General features: G+C 42.2%; 1 protein-coding gene and 1 non-coding gene across 15 annotated transcripts in view; both read left to right on the top strand.

Moving 5' to 3' along the window:
* The first annotated feature begins 1,752 nt into the window (after window positions 1–1,752).
* Window positions 1,753–14,840, top strand: part of ACBD5 (acyl-CoA binding domain containing 5) — a 47,981-nt gene continuing 34,893 nt past the window's right edge. For 4 of the 14 annotated variants that reach the window (XM_028826117.2, XM_028826105.2, XM_028826116.2 and 1 more), the window contains exons 1-4: window positions 3,004–3,205; window positions 3,399–3,564; window positions 8,961–9,081; window positions 12,321–12,393. In XM_028826117.2, the coding sequence (XP_028681950.1) occupies window positions 3,191–3,205; window positions 3,399–3,564; window positions 8,961–9,081; window positions 12,321–12,393 (375 nt within the window). In that variant the 5' untranslated portion in view covers window positions 3,004–3,190. Of the gene's footprint in view, window positions 1,806–2,414; window positions 2,500–3,003; window positions 3,206–3,398; window positions 3,565–8,960; window positions 9,082–12,320; window positions 12,394–14,840 lie in introns of those variants that run through there. The other 10 variants (XM_028826118.2, XM_028826111.2, XM_028826107.2 and 7 more) reach the window with 4 other exon arrangements.
* LOC114670201 (U7 small nuclear RNA) lies at window positions 11,840–11,901 on the top strand. Its single transcript, XR_003719684.2, has one exon. It is a non-coding gene; the product is annotated as a U7 small nuclear RNA (small nuclear RNA).

The raw sequence follows: 14,840 nt of genomic DNA, 5'->3' as shown, positions 1-14,840 counted from the left end.
CGGAATTGGCTTCTTGGCTTTCCTCCCTGACAAGTGACTGAAATGGGGGTAGGGTTGAATTTTATGAAGATGTGACACCCCACCACACACACACAATTATTGTATTTTCTTCTTCCTGCCTGTGTTATGGCCTGCTAATGATATACTTTACTTGAATGAACTCATGTGCTCCAAATTTCCTATGGGATAGGGATTGATAATATTCACCATTTTAAGGAAACTACGGCTTGAAAAAACTAAATAATGTGGCAAGAAAGCTAGTAAGTTGCGAAGTCAGGGAAGGTCCCAGGATTCTGTCTCTGGAGACTGTCCCTTCCACCCCATCACACATGGCCGCTGATCATCGAGACAGGTTTCCATGATGCACAGGATGGTGGGTGCAGTGGGGAGACAAGACATGTTTACCACACTCACATCTGTCATTTACCAGCAAATCAACCATGGAAAGCACCAGGGTTCTTAAATAAATGACCCCTGCTGGGACTCACCTTAGATAGCGGATATGTTCGAAGCAGCCTTGGCTCACACCCAGGCTTGGGGCCTCTGTGGAGACGGCGCATCTGCCCATTTGATGTAGCAGAGCCTCCCAGCACACGCAGTGGGCATGGCCTGCAGAGCGCATTTTTCTCATTCCACAGAGCGTCGATTTTAAGACAGATCACCCTGAATTGCCCTTAAAGCTGAGGACAATCTGTCCATCCACTCACACATCACGTAAGAGACAGAAACTTCATTCTCTCTCTCTCTCTTTCTGGGGGTGTGTGAAGACATTTCCGTTCCCTCTCTCCCTCGCCAAGGCACCTGCTCAGCACACTTTCCTGTTTGCTTTTTCCTCCTGGGCAGTGCCCGTCCTCCTTGCCTGATTCAGATCCTTCCCTCGTACTGCTGTCCAATATTTATTGCTCAGCTAAGTATCAAAAAAGAGGAAATACAAAAATATTGAAGGCTACTACGTGCTAGGTAATTTCACATTCTTTATCGGAGAAAACCAAATTTTTCAGAGCTTGTTTCTTGACGGTGTCACACCGTGAACTAACGGCAAATCCAAACTGGACTTTGGGCCAAGATAACCCCAAACCCGCTCATTTTCCTCAATCCCATCAGAGATCACCCTAAAGAAGGCGATTTAAACAACTGAAACATCTATAGGTCACATTTATTATTTCCCATTAAAAATGAAAAGGATTCTATTAAATCCAATAAGGGGGAAATGAATATTTCTTCAATTTAGGTTTGTTCCTTTTATGGAATAAAATAATACGCGTTAGGTGTCACTGCTTTTTAGCCACTCATACATTACCATTTGGAATTATTTAGTATTTACAACCCCAAGTTGGTTCTCTAATCTATTCCTCATCTTTGTGTGGTAATTTTACAAAATGTCCTCTTCATTTTTGAAGACAAAGAAACGTGAAACGTTCACGATCAAATGATTCCCCCTGTGTTGTATTAGACGAACCCGAAGCAAAGCCTCCGGAGGGCGCTGGAGAAGCCGCAATTCCAGACACCGCCGCAGTCTCAAGACACCACTGAGCGACTGTCCGCTAAGCTGGAAGAAGCGGATGTGGCATTTCGAGGTAGCACGAAATGCAACCGGCTAGGAAGGAGGGCTTTCCGTCGCACGGCGGCTGCGTCGCCTGGACAGAGACGCCGAACCGGAAGATCTAGCAGGAATACCGCCCGCCGCTGGGAGGTATCCGGAAGCGCGGCAGAGCGGAGGACTACATTTCCCATAAGCCCGCGGGGCAGGGCGAGGGGCGGGCGTCGGGGACATTACCGGACAGGCCTTGCCCGGCAATACCAAGGTAAATGCCGGCGCCGCGGCTCCGAGGGAAGAGTAACTTACGATCTGCGCCTAGATTTTTACTAGTAACCCTCCTAACCCATCCCCGAACTGACAAAAACGACTCTTCCATCCGGGAGACTTTGGGATTTCCGGGCCCCAGGACTCCACCCCTCACAACCTAGTCAGTCCCCCCACCAACGCTGGGCCTGCGGCACTTCCCAAATGCCTAAGGACGCTGGGGGTTGCGCTAGTAAGTTGAAGGCCCAGGGTACCCCCTATCTAGGATTGACGACCCATACTGTTATTGGCCCCTCCCTCCACGCCCAGTATCCTATTTTTAATTTTTTTTTTTTTTTAATTATTGGTTTCTTAAATAGAGCCAGGGTCTCGCCATATTGCCCAGGCTCGTCTTGAACTCCTGGCTTCAAGCGATCCTCCCCACTCGGCCTCTCAAAGTGTCGAGATTACAGGCGTGAGCCACTGTGCCCGGCCGTCCCCAAGCCCAGTCTCCTATAAAATCCGGCGGGAGGTGCCTGGCTCCCTGGGGCTGGGTGGAAAAGGCAGTAGAGGGGAAAGTTGCCCTCCGTCCCAGCCCAGTTTAGGAGCCGACGACCTCCCCTCTCCTTAGGCTGCTCCTCGGACGTTCTTGGCTCAGGGCGGCGAAAACTGTCGAAGACCTGCGGGCCAAGGACTGCTGAGCACCTCCATCCAAGGTCCCCAATGCTTTTCTCCATCTACCCTTTAGAGTGGTGTCACGATTGCCACTGGAGAGGCTAAGTGACTTGCCCTAGGTCACATAATTTAAATGGCAGTACTGGAGTTTCGCACAGAACCTGCCCCGACTTAAAGCCCTTTGCTTAGGCCCCATTACCTTCCTCAAACCTTAACTTAGGAGAGTGCAGGCGCTGGGGACCGCAGAGTCATTTTTGTTGCCCAGCGGTGCCGTCGAGTGCAGCTTTGGGCCCAGGCGCAGAACCCAACCGCGCATCCCCAGCGCGCACTTTGTCCACCCGGCTGCCAGAGCGGACACATAGGTCCGGCCTCGGTTTCCCCCTTCTGAACAAAAGTGCGCACAGGGTGCTCCCCGCACCGAGCCGGGACTGTGGCCCCCTGGAAGGTTCTCTCTCCTCCTTTCCTCGCTTCCCGGACCCTCCTCTGGGGACAGACGGACCGCGCGCGTCCTCGCCGCGGCGGCGGGTCGAGTGGGTGGGGTTTGCGCACTGCCGCTGCGGCGGCGACGCCAGTGGATCCTCCGGTGACTCTGGGGCGGGGCTGTGGGGAGGGCACGGACTGACAGACGGACTCCAGCGGAATGGGGGGTGTGGCTGCTCCGCCAGGGTCCCCAGGGTGGGAGAGCGGCTCCGCGGCTACCGGTGCCCGGACCCCCTCTGTCTTCTGCTAGACATGCTCTTCCTCTCGGTGAGTTGTTTTGCTGTCGTCGCGGGCCGGATTTGTGGCCTTAGTCACGCCCCGGGGGAGGAGGAAGGAGCCTGGCCGCTTCGATCCGTGTGGCCTGGATAGGGCAGGGCAAAGGGGAACAAACTGACCCGCTTCGCTCCCGGGCCTCCTCCCTTTGGGGCATGTTGATCCGCGGCTGCGCTCCATGTTCCAGTTTCATGCAGGCTCTTGGGAAAGCTGGTGCTGCTGCTGCCTGATTCCCGCCGACAGACCTTGGGACCGGGGCAGACGCTGGCAGCTGGAGATGGCGGACACGAGATCCGTGCACGAGACCAGGTTTGAGGCGGCAGTGAAGGTGATCCAGAGTTTGCCGAAGAATGGTACGTGCGCTGGGCCCCGGCTGGAGACGTCTGCTGCAGAGAGCCCCGAAGCCCCGGCTTACCTCTTTTCACTTTTTGGTTCTAGTGTTGTTTATTTAGCCTACTTTTTTTTCCGTGTAGGAGCCATGTAGTGGAAGGGGAGCTATTGAATATGAATTAATTAACGTTTGATCTTCCAAACCGGAGAAAAATATAATATCCAGATTTTAAGTAGTTCATATTGTTGAAAACAGAAGTCTTGTCACTTAATGACTGCGGATTTGGGTATACTAAAAAAAAAAAAAAAAATCCGGGCCAGGCGGGGTGGCTCACGCCTGTAATTCCAGCACTTTGGGAGGCCGAGGTGGGTGGATCACCTGAGGTCAGGAGTTCAGGACCAGCCTGACCAATATGGTGAAACCCCATCTCTACTAAAAAATACAAAAATTAGCCGGGCATGGTGGTGTGCGCCTGTAGTCCCAGCTACTTGGGAGGCTGAGACAGGAGAATTGCTTGAACTCAGGAGGTAGAGGCTGCAGTGACCCGATATCGTGCCACTGCACTCCAGCCTGGGCCAGAGAGCCAGACTCCGTATCAAAAAAAAAAAGCCAAAAAAACAAAAACAAAATTCTAGGCTGGGGTGCCTAATGCCACACACTCATAGGGTCTACCAGCTGAAGCCTTTTGAAAACTTTTGATATGAAGGGACAGAAAGGAAAGAATACAGTCAGTTGTGAAATAATTTCTCTTTATTTTAATAAATATATATTTTCTACCTTTTTATTTGCTATTCCATTCTATCAGGTTCTCTTTTTTATATTCATATTGGACCTTCTTTCCAGCTTGTGAGAAAAAAGTCATTCCAGTTGCTGAACTCTTTCTTGTGTTTAATGTGTTATTTCTCTGGCTGCTTTTTAGATTTCTTTTCTATCTTCGGTTTTCAGCAATTTGACTAGTGGGTGTGGTTTTTCTTCATATTAACCCTGTTAACGATTTGCAGAGCTTTTTGAATTTGTAATTTTATGTCATAGACCAATGCGAAGTTTTTGGCTACTAGTTAAATATTTTTCTGTTCTAAATGCAGAGTCTTAGAGAGGAAGGCGTACTTTTCAATTCATATCTTTCTACATTATATGAATTATATTTCACAATAAACATATTTACTTATTTAGAGATGGAGTTTCGCTCTTGTTGCCCAGGCTGGAGTGCAATGGTGCAATCTCAGCTCGCCGCAACCCCCACCTCCCGGGTTCAAACGATTCTTCTGCCTCAGCCTCCCGAGTAGCTGGGATTACACACATGCGTCACCATGCCCGGCTAATTTTGTATTTTTAGTAGAGACGGGGTTTCTCCATGTTGGTCAGGCTGGTCTTGAACCCCCAAGCTCAGGTGATCCGCCCGCCTAGGCCTCCCAAAGTGCTGGGATTACAGGCGTAAGCCACCGCCCCTGGCCCAATAAACATACTTAGAAAGTAATGTTAGGTACTACTACTGTGCCACAATTGTAAAGCTAGGAATACAACTATAGTATTTAATATCATGGTTTCTGTTTTCATTAATTATCATCTGGCTAGGTAATGAATATTCACAAATCATTCAGTAAAAATTAAATACAAATTCAGGAAGTTTTTAAAACAAATACACAAAATAGTGTTGCATTTGTAATTTCTTTCCTTCTATGGTGTTGTCTGAACCTTTTGTAATTTCAGACATTCTATTGCAGGAGGACATACGGGGGACTGAAAGATAAGAAAGAATAAACAAAATATAAAAAAATAACATAAATTTATTTAGGTATTGATTTTTTAAGTCCCTGATTATTAGAGTTCATAGAAAGGTATGATTCTAAGAGCTTGATGTAAGTAGTATGTTTACACTTTCTCCTAAAGCACACGTTTTTATAGTTTTTTGAAAACTGGTAAAGCTAGACTGATGTCTCTAGGCCACTATCCCTGTTGACATTCCTTATTAGGAAACCCGTATAAAGTACATTTTGTATTTACATAACATTTAAGAAGGTATTGCAAAGTTTTAAGATACCCTATCCGCCGGCGCGGTGGCTCACACCTGTAATCCCAGCACTTTGGGAGGCCGAGGCGGGCTGATCACGAGGCGGGCGGATCACAAGGTCAGGAGATCAAGACCATCCTGGCTAATACGGTGAAACCTCGTCTCTACTAAAAATACAAAAAATTGGTTGGGCGTGGTGGCGGGCGCCTGTAGTCCCAGCTACTGGGGAGGCTGAGGCAGGAGAATGGCATGAACTGGGGAGGCGGAGCTTGCAGTGAGCTGAGATCCTACCACTGCACTCCAGCCTGGGTGACAGAGACTATGTCTCCAAAAAAAAAAAAAAAAAAAAAGATAACATATCAGGCCAGACATGGTGGCTCACACCTGTAGTCCCAACACTTTGGGAGGCTGAGACAGGCCCTGAGGTCAGGAGTTCAAGACCACCCTGGCCAACATGGTGAAACCCCACCTCTACTAAAAATACAAAAATTAGCTGGGTATAGTGATCGGCTCCTGTAATCCCAGCTACTTGGGAGGCTGAGGCAGGAAAATCGCTTGAACTTGGGAGGTGAAGGTTGCAGTCAGCTGAGACTGCACCATTGCACTCCAGCCTGGGTGACAAGAGCCAGACTCCAACTCAAAAAAAAAAAAAAGATACCCTATCAAGTGGTAACTGTGTTGGACAACATCCAGTATACTGTTACCCCTTGAAACTAAGTTGATATTAATTGAAGCAGAAGTTTGTTATAATGAATTATAAATATTTTTGTAATACTACTTTTAAACCATTTGATTTGCTTTGAATCATTATACGAAGAGCAAGATCTTGGAGTTTTTTGTTCCTTGTTGCTCAATCCTTATTTAAGGCCTGAAATAGTAATGAATCCTATGGCATCTATGTTTGGTATGACCTTAACCTTTTAAAATTTAAATTCTTAGCTAATATTTCAAATACATATTAAATACATCATGTATGAGCACCTTGAGAACAGAAATCTTACTTGAGTGTCTTACACACAGACTACACTCGATAAATGATCTCGGTTTTGGGGTCTTTTTAATATCATTCACCTAAGCCAATAAACTTATTTGGTTGACTTACTGAAGATATTTTGAGATTAAACTTTTGATCTTTTTTTCTTTTTCTTTTTTTTTTTGAGATGGAGTCTCGCTCTGTCGCCCAGGCTGGAGTGCAGTGGCCGGATCTCCGCTCACTGCAAGCTCCGCCTCCCAGGTTCACGCCATTCTCCTGCCTCAGCCTCCCGAGTAGCTGGGACTACAGGCGCTCGCCAGCTCGCCTGGCTAGTTTTTTGTTTTTGTTTTTTTTTTTAGTAGAGACAGGGTTTCACCACATTAGCCAGGATGGTCTCGATCTCCTGACCTCGTGATCCGCCCGTCTCAGCCTCCCAAAGTGCTGGGATTATAGGCTTGAGCCACCGCGCCTGGCAACTTTTGATCTTTTAAATTTAGATTTGTGTTATTTAAATAAGCGACCGTTTTAAACTGTGGTTTCTCCTTTTTTTCCCCTCTGCTTTATAAAGGTTTATGTCATTAAAACACTGTATCTATTAGGTACTCCTAAATGTGCATATATTATACAGATAATTGTTATAGTGATTTGAGAATTAATTATGCACTCTCGGCCAAACCTGAAACACCAGCTCTCAGTTTATCTGTGTGGTAATTTCCACAGCTTTTTTTTTTGAGACCAAGTCTTGCTCAGCTGCCCAGGCTGTAGTGCAGTGGTGTGATCTTGGCTCACTGCAAACACCGTCTTCTGAGTTCAAGCAATTCTCCTGTCTCAGCCTCCTGAGTAGCTGGGATTACATGCACCCGCCATCATGCCCAGCTAATTTTTGTGTTTTAGTAGAGACGGGGTTTCACCATGTTGGCCAGGCTGGTCTTAAACTCCTGACCTCAGGTGATACGCCCGCCTCGGCTTCCCAAAGTGCTAGGATTACAGGTTTGAGCCACTGTGCCCAGCCCACACAGGTCTTATAAACTGCTAGCTTATGCAATTTACAAACTTTAAAAAAATCTTGTTATAATTTTTATTTTTATTTTTATAATTTTGTTATAAAGGTAATATACACTGATGTTTAAAACTTTTTTAAAAACAGATAAGTGAAAAGGAAAAGAATCTGTATACTTACTATTCAGAGATAGTCTTTAAACATTTTATATTTATCTTTGTACTGTACTTTTTATGTATATAAATATTTGCCAAAATGTATCATATTATATATGTTGTTTTTAAACTTATTTTTCTAAATTTATAGTAGATCGTGGAACTTATACCATTATTTATATTTTTCTACAATATAACTTTTTAGGGCTACAGTTATATATTGTCCTGTTACATTTATATATCATAATTATTTAAACATTTATTATAAAACAATAATTTAACAATAATATAAAAACATTCCAATTTTTCAGTTATTGAGAATACTACAACTTATGGCACTTGCTTATACAATTTGAATTTTTTTTTTTTTTTGAGACAGGGTCTTTCTCTGTCGCCTAGGCTGTAGTGCAGTGGTATGATCACAGCTCACCGCATCCTTGACCTCCCTAGGCTCAGGAGATCCTCTCTGCTTAGCCTCCTGAGTAGCTGGGACTACAGGGTGTGCCATCACACCCAGCTAATTTTTGTTTTTATTTGTAGAGACAGGGTTTTGCTATGTTGCTCAGGCTGGCCTTGAACTCCTGAGGGTCAGGCGATCTGCCTACCTCAGCTTCACAAAGTGCTGGGATTACAGGCGTGAGCCACCACAACTGGCCAATTTAAAAGTTTTAAACATGAGAAAAGTTATAGATATGCTAGAAACATATATGAAGAATTATCATCAAATTGATGTCTCCAAAATTACAGAGATAGGAAGTGAGATATCTGTTTTGTCTTAGATTAATTCTTTTTCTACCATAGTGTATACTTTTTGGCTTTAGCCCCAAATTCCTTATCTACTGAGAATTTGAAATTTGGCAGAATGTACATGTAACTTTTTCACTTACGCTAGTCAGTTTTGATTTGTCATAATCTTTGAATAAAAATACCTTATCACAATTGATTAATAATAGTTATTCTATATTTTAGTATGTTTTTAAAGAGACATTTGCTGGTTATTTTGGTTGTATCTACTGCATGTCTATTCATGTATTGTTTTATTTATTGAACCATCTTAGGCGTTGCTATTAAAGTTTAAAATCTCAGAGTGTTTTGAAATCAAAGAAGCAAACAACTGACAGAACCATAACTTTTGTTTCTATAAGATAGAAATAAATCATTATCTAAAGTATTAATGCAATATAAAATCACTATTAGTATAGCTAAGCTAATTATAACCTTAGATTATCTATCAGTTGTATTCCCCAGGTGATCTGTATTTAATGTGTGTTTCCAACAGGTTCATTCCAGCCAACAAATGAAATGATGCTTAAATTTTATAGCTTCTATAAGCAGGCAACTGAAGGACCCTGTAAACTTTCAAGGCCTGGATTTTGGGATCCTATTGGAAGATATAAATGGTAATTTTTTGTGTAGAGCTATGCAAGAATTTAAATTTTAATGACATAATTATCATATGGCTGTTACTTAAGTGGTTATACATTATTCTGTGCAGGAAGTGTCCTAGGTATCTAGGTATTGGGTAGAATTTTTATCCTCCAGGTTTTTTGTTTTTTTTTTTTTTTTTGAGACAGAATCTCATTCTATCGCCCAGGCTGGAGTGCAGTGGCAGGATCTCGGCTCACTGCAGCCTCTGCCTCCTGAGTTCAAGTGATTCTCCTGCCTCAGCAACCTGAGTAGCTGGAATTACAGGCATGTGCCACCACGCCCAACTAATTTTTGTATTTTTAGTAGAAACGGGGTTTCACTATGTTGGCCAGGCTGGTCTCAAACTCCTGGCCTCAGGTGATCCACCCACCTCGGCCTCCCAAAGTGCTGGGATTACAGGCGTGAGCCACCATGCCCAGCCTTTCCAGGTGCTCTTAGCACAATTTTACACAAATAGGAAAATCTTGGGGAGGAGAGAAAAATAGTAAAACCAAAAGGGATAGGTACATCAAAGATAAAGAAGCATTTTCAGTTAATCTTTACTTTTATGGAGTTTTTCTCTCTTTTTTTTTAAGGCAAGAGCAACTCCCTACCTAAGTTAAAGAAACAAACTTTAACTGCCTCTTTTGCCTCCAAGAAAAATAATGGCTTTTCCTTGTTTGTGTTGAGCCTTGAAGATAATAAGTAACTAGGAATATGACTCAGGTACTGCCACGCTAACTTTTTCTCTAAGCCGTCACTTCTGACCTACTGTAATTGAATAGAAATTTGATTTTTTGTATACTTAAAAGAATTCTAAACTAAAAAAGTATACTTAAAAGAATTATAAACTATAAATTAAAAGAATTATAGACACAGATACCCGTACCTGTCCGTGCTGTTTTCCCAGTTGAGTAACAGTTGATATTCTTAATACAATTGAAACCTTCACAAATGTCTGAGAAAAGTCCATTTTAGACTGTACATTATGAACAGAATATGCTAATTGGTGAAACATGTTTTATTTATTTATTTATTTTTGAGATGGAGTTTCGCTGTTATTTCCCAGGCTGGAGTGCAATGAGGTGATCTCAACTCACCACAACCTCTGCCTCCCAGGTTCAAGCGATTCTCCTGCCTCAGCCTCCTGAGTAGCTGGGATTACAGGCATGTGCCTCTACGCCTGGCTATTTTGTATTTTTAGTAGCGATGGGGTTTCTCCATGTTGGTCAGGCTGGTCTTGAACTCCTGACCTCAGGTGATCCGCCTGCCTCGGCCTCCCAAAGTGCTGGGATTATAGGTGTGAGCCACTGCGCCCGGCGGTGAAGCATGTTTTAAAACCCACACTTTTTTTGGACACAGGGTCTCACTCCCATCACTCAGGCTGGAGTGCAGTGGCACGATCACGGCTCACTGCAACCTCTGCCTCCTGGGCTGAAACAATTCTCCCACCTCAGCCTCCCTAGTAGCGGGGACCACATGCTTGTGCCATCACACCTGGCTAATTTTTAAAATTTTTTCCTAGACGGGGTTTGCCTGTGTTGCCCAGGCTGGTCTCAAATTTCTGGTCTCAAGTGATCCACCTGCCTTGGCTGGGATTACAGGTGTGAACCACCATGCCACACGAGTTTTGTTTTTTTTTTTTTCTCTTGAGACGGAGTCTCGCTCTGTCGCCCAGGCTGGAGTGCAATGGCGCGATCTTGGCTCACTGCAATCTCTGCCTCCCGGGTTCAAGCAGTTCTCCTGCCTCAGCCTCACGAGTAGCTGGGATTCCAGGCACGTGCCACCACGCCTGGCTAATTTTTGTGTCTTTAGTAAAGACAGAGTTTTACCATGTTGTCCAGGCTGGTCTCAAACTCCTTACCTCAAGTGATCTGCCCACCTTGGCCTCTCAAAGTGCTGGTATTACAGGCGTGAGCCACTGCACCCAGCCCATTTTTGTTTGTTTTTTGTCCACACATTGTGATGTTCAGTTTCTTCACCCTGAATTGGAAGTGCCTAAGCTTGTTTTAAGATTTCTTAGTATTCTACTTTCCTTTAAGATTTTTATGAATTGTCATAAAATAACAGGTTAAATGAAATAGTAATATGTTATTATTTAATATAACTTAATTTTAGTAGTATTAAATATTATTTAATATGATTTGATTTACCCATTTTAAGAAGATTTAATTATTTGCTTCATGTTTCCCCCTAGAATTGACCTTTGGTGGAGTTAAACACCTTCAGGGAAAAACATATAAAAAGGAGGGTTTACACGTCGGGCAAAAATTTGAAAGAACTATTATTATTTAGGGGTTTAAAAATTTCCTGTCTCTCACATTTTCAGTATCCTAGAAGTGAGAAACCATTTCCTTTTTCAGTTCAAGTGTACAAGTTAGGCTCTTATTTAAATTAATAGAACCTTTTAACCAAAATGTCTATTCATTTAAAACATGGCTGGCTGGGCGCAGTGGCTCATCCCTCTAATCCCAGCACTTTGGGAGGTCAAGGCGGTGGATCACTTGAGGTTAGGAGTTCGAGACCAGCCTGGCCAACATGGTGAAACTCCATCTCTACTAAAATACAAAAATTATCTGGGTGTGGGGGCGCATGCCTGTAATCCCAGCTACTCAGGAGGCTGAGGCAGGAGAATCTCTTGAATCCAGGAAGTGGAGGTTGCAGTGAGCCAGGATCACACCACTGCACTCCAGCCTGGACAACACAGCGAGACTCCATCTCAAAAAAAAAAAAAAAAAAAAAACCATGCCTGAGTGTTACAGCTCTTTTAGAATTTTTCTAGCAGGCTTTCTGGTCTTTACCGGAAAGCCTATTGAGAAATTTATATTAAAAAGAAAAAGAAAAAATGCCTGTGACAATTAATGTAGTCTTGTACACTTAGCGAAAGCCTGAGAAGCAATAATGTAGTCTTCTAAAATGTTTATTTCTGTTACTGTTCTTTGTAATAATATAAAAACTTAAGAGTTCTTATGAAATATTTGTGAATAGTCTGTAGTCTCTGGTATATTACTATATAGATGGGTTATATGCCTATTTGTTTAAATACTATTTAATTTGCTAGTTTATTTGCTGTGATAATTTTCTTCATGGTGGCACATTTAAGACAATCCTGTTATGGCTTTAAGTAGAGCCTGTTTTAATTAGTAACCCTATAGCATCAACTATAAATTGTATTCTGAGCAGTGAAAAATCAGATGTCTCTTTGTCATTATGTGGATATTTTCATTTCTAGGGATGCTTGGAGTTCACTGGGTGATATGACCAAAGAGGAAGCCATGATTGCATATGTTGAAGAAATGAAAAAGGTAGGGAAAATAATTCACAGTTAAAATGAAAATTCAGAGCAGCTCTAATTTAATTTGGTTATGAGACAAATTAGTTGCTTTGCTTTAAGGAGACTGTAGTATGTTATACAATAGAATCTAGATTATTGGGTTTATTAGGACTCTTCTGCTTCATTAAAGTTCATCTTAAGATAAGTGTTTTTTCCGTAAGATATATAACACTGTGATGATGTGATGTTTTATTTTGTTTTTGTTTTGAGACGGAGTCTTGCTCTGTAGCCCCGGCTGGAGTGCAGTGGCGCGACCTTGGCTCGCTGCAACCTCCACCTTTCAGATTCAAGTGATTCTCCTGCCACAGCCTCCAAGTAGCTGGGACTACAGGTGCACACCACTACGCCCAGCTAATTTTTGTATTTTTAGTAGAAATGTGATTTTTCCATGTTGGTCAGGCTGGTGATCACGTGCCTCAGCATCCCAAAGTGCTGGAATTACAGGCATGAGCCACTGCGCCTAGCCCGTTTTTTGATTTTTAATCTCCCATATCTTTCTCTATAGTCAACTTCTTAAGAAGTGTAGAAATAGTAATCTTTGAAAATATTGAAGTCTCTTACTCAGGAGTCTAGGAAGTAGCTGGACTCTCTTGAAAGTATTTCTGCTTTGGAGCTTTTTACTTAGTTCAATAATGTTCTCATGCCAGTTTTCACTCATAAATTGAGGTAGGTATTCTCATCACTGGAATTCTGTAAGAAGTCACATTTTTCTGTGAGTACATAGATCCTTCAGAAGCATAATAAGATAAGTTTTTTTCTGTGAGTACATAGATCTTCAGAAGCATAAGTTTTCAGGTTCTCTGCTAACTAGTAAGCAGGGAAGTTCATTTTAACTAGCTCTTTTAAGTGTGTCAAAGGCATTCTTTTGAGGAGCAAGTATATGAAGAAATCATGACTTTTAAAGATGATCATAGAGACTTTTGTTTTTGTTTTTGTTTTTTGTGTTTTTTTTTTTGAGATGGAGTCTCGCTCTGTTGCCTGGGCTAGAGTGCAGTGGCATGATCTTGGCTGACTGCAACCTCCGCCTCCTGGATTCAAGAGATTCTCTTGCCTTAGCCTCCCAAGTAGCTGGAATTACAGGTGCACGCCACCACACCAGGCTAATTTTTGTTTTGTTAGTACAGGTGGGATTTCACCACGTTGGCCAGGCTGGTCTCAAACTCCAGACCTCAGGTGATCCACCTGCTTGGCCTCCCAAAGTGCTGGGATTATAGGTGTTAGCCACCATGCCCGGCTGAGACTTTAACCATTTTTATGTTAGACATGGATCAGAGGTTGTGAAATCTAAGTTTGATAATTTTAAAAAAATTATCTTTGAACATAAAGAAAATCTGTAAAAAAGAATAGTTTTTTGCCATATGATTTGATGGTATTAATCTTGGTAGTAATTTTTATTTGTTATTACTAGATTTAGACTAGTTTTTTTATTGTTTTTTTTTTTAAATTTCTTCTACACTGCTTATAGTCATGCCCTTTGTTACCTTCTTGCAGTTTTTATTTGGTAGACTTTGTAACAAAGGGCAGAGTTTAGTTCTTTTGGCTATTAACTATGTCAATAACACAACAACAGATAGGCCTTTCAAAAGCAGAGAAAGAAAGATAATCGAAAGCCTTTTGGTTTCATAACTATTTCTCTCTCTTTTTTTTTAACCTTAAATTTCTTTATAATTTTTAGGATATGCTTCTATAATGTAAAGTTGAATTGACACATTAAGTAAAATTTACCCATTTTTCCTATTCAATTGTGTTTATTAATGGTATAGCCACATTTTAAAGTTGGAGGACGATGAAGCAATGTGTCTTCTGCCTTTTTCCCTAAGAAAGATTAAAACTATATTGCTGCTAAAATACCTGTAACTCCTTCTTTAATTAAAATAATTTATTTCTTTTCATTCAGACTTTAAAAATTTCATTGCATATTGTGAATATGGCAAAGTTTACAGTGCAGTTTTAGAGGTAAACCTAAAAATATCAAGATACGCATAAATTGAAAATTTGATTACTCTTTTGAATTATTTTTAGAGTTTAGCTTTATGACTATCAGTCAATAAAATTGCATGTTTCTAAATAATCTTGTGGGATAGTACATTATCCCAAAGATTTGATTATTGAATTTGGGACTTATTCTAATTTCAATAATTTACTAATTGAAGCACTTGTTAAATTATCTCCTTAAATATAGTCTTTGTCCTTTTTTTTTTTTTTGAGACAGGGTCTGGTTCTGTTGCCCAGGTTGGAGTGCAATGGTGCATGCCTCAACCTCCCAAGTAACTGGGATTACAGGGACATGCCATCACGCCCAGCTAATTTTTAGTATTTTTAGTAGAGATGGGGTTTCACTGTGTTGGCCAGGCTGGTCTCAAACTCCTGACCTCAGGTGATAAACTCACCTCAGCCTCCCAAAGTGCTGGGATTACA

This window comes from Macaca mulatta, chromosome 9 (assembly GCF_049350105.2).
Source record: "Macaca mulatta isolate MMU2019108-1 chromosome 9, T2T-MMU8v2.0, whole genome shotgun sequence".
Lineage (NCBI taxonomy): Eukaryota > Metazoa > Chordata > Mammalia > Primates > Cercopithecidae > Macaca > Macaca mulatta.
The sequence above is the reverse complement of the archived record's forward strand: the minus strand, read 5'-3'. Positions and strand labels throughout refer to the sequence as shown.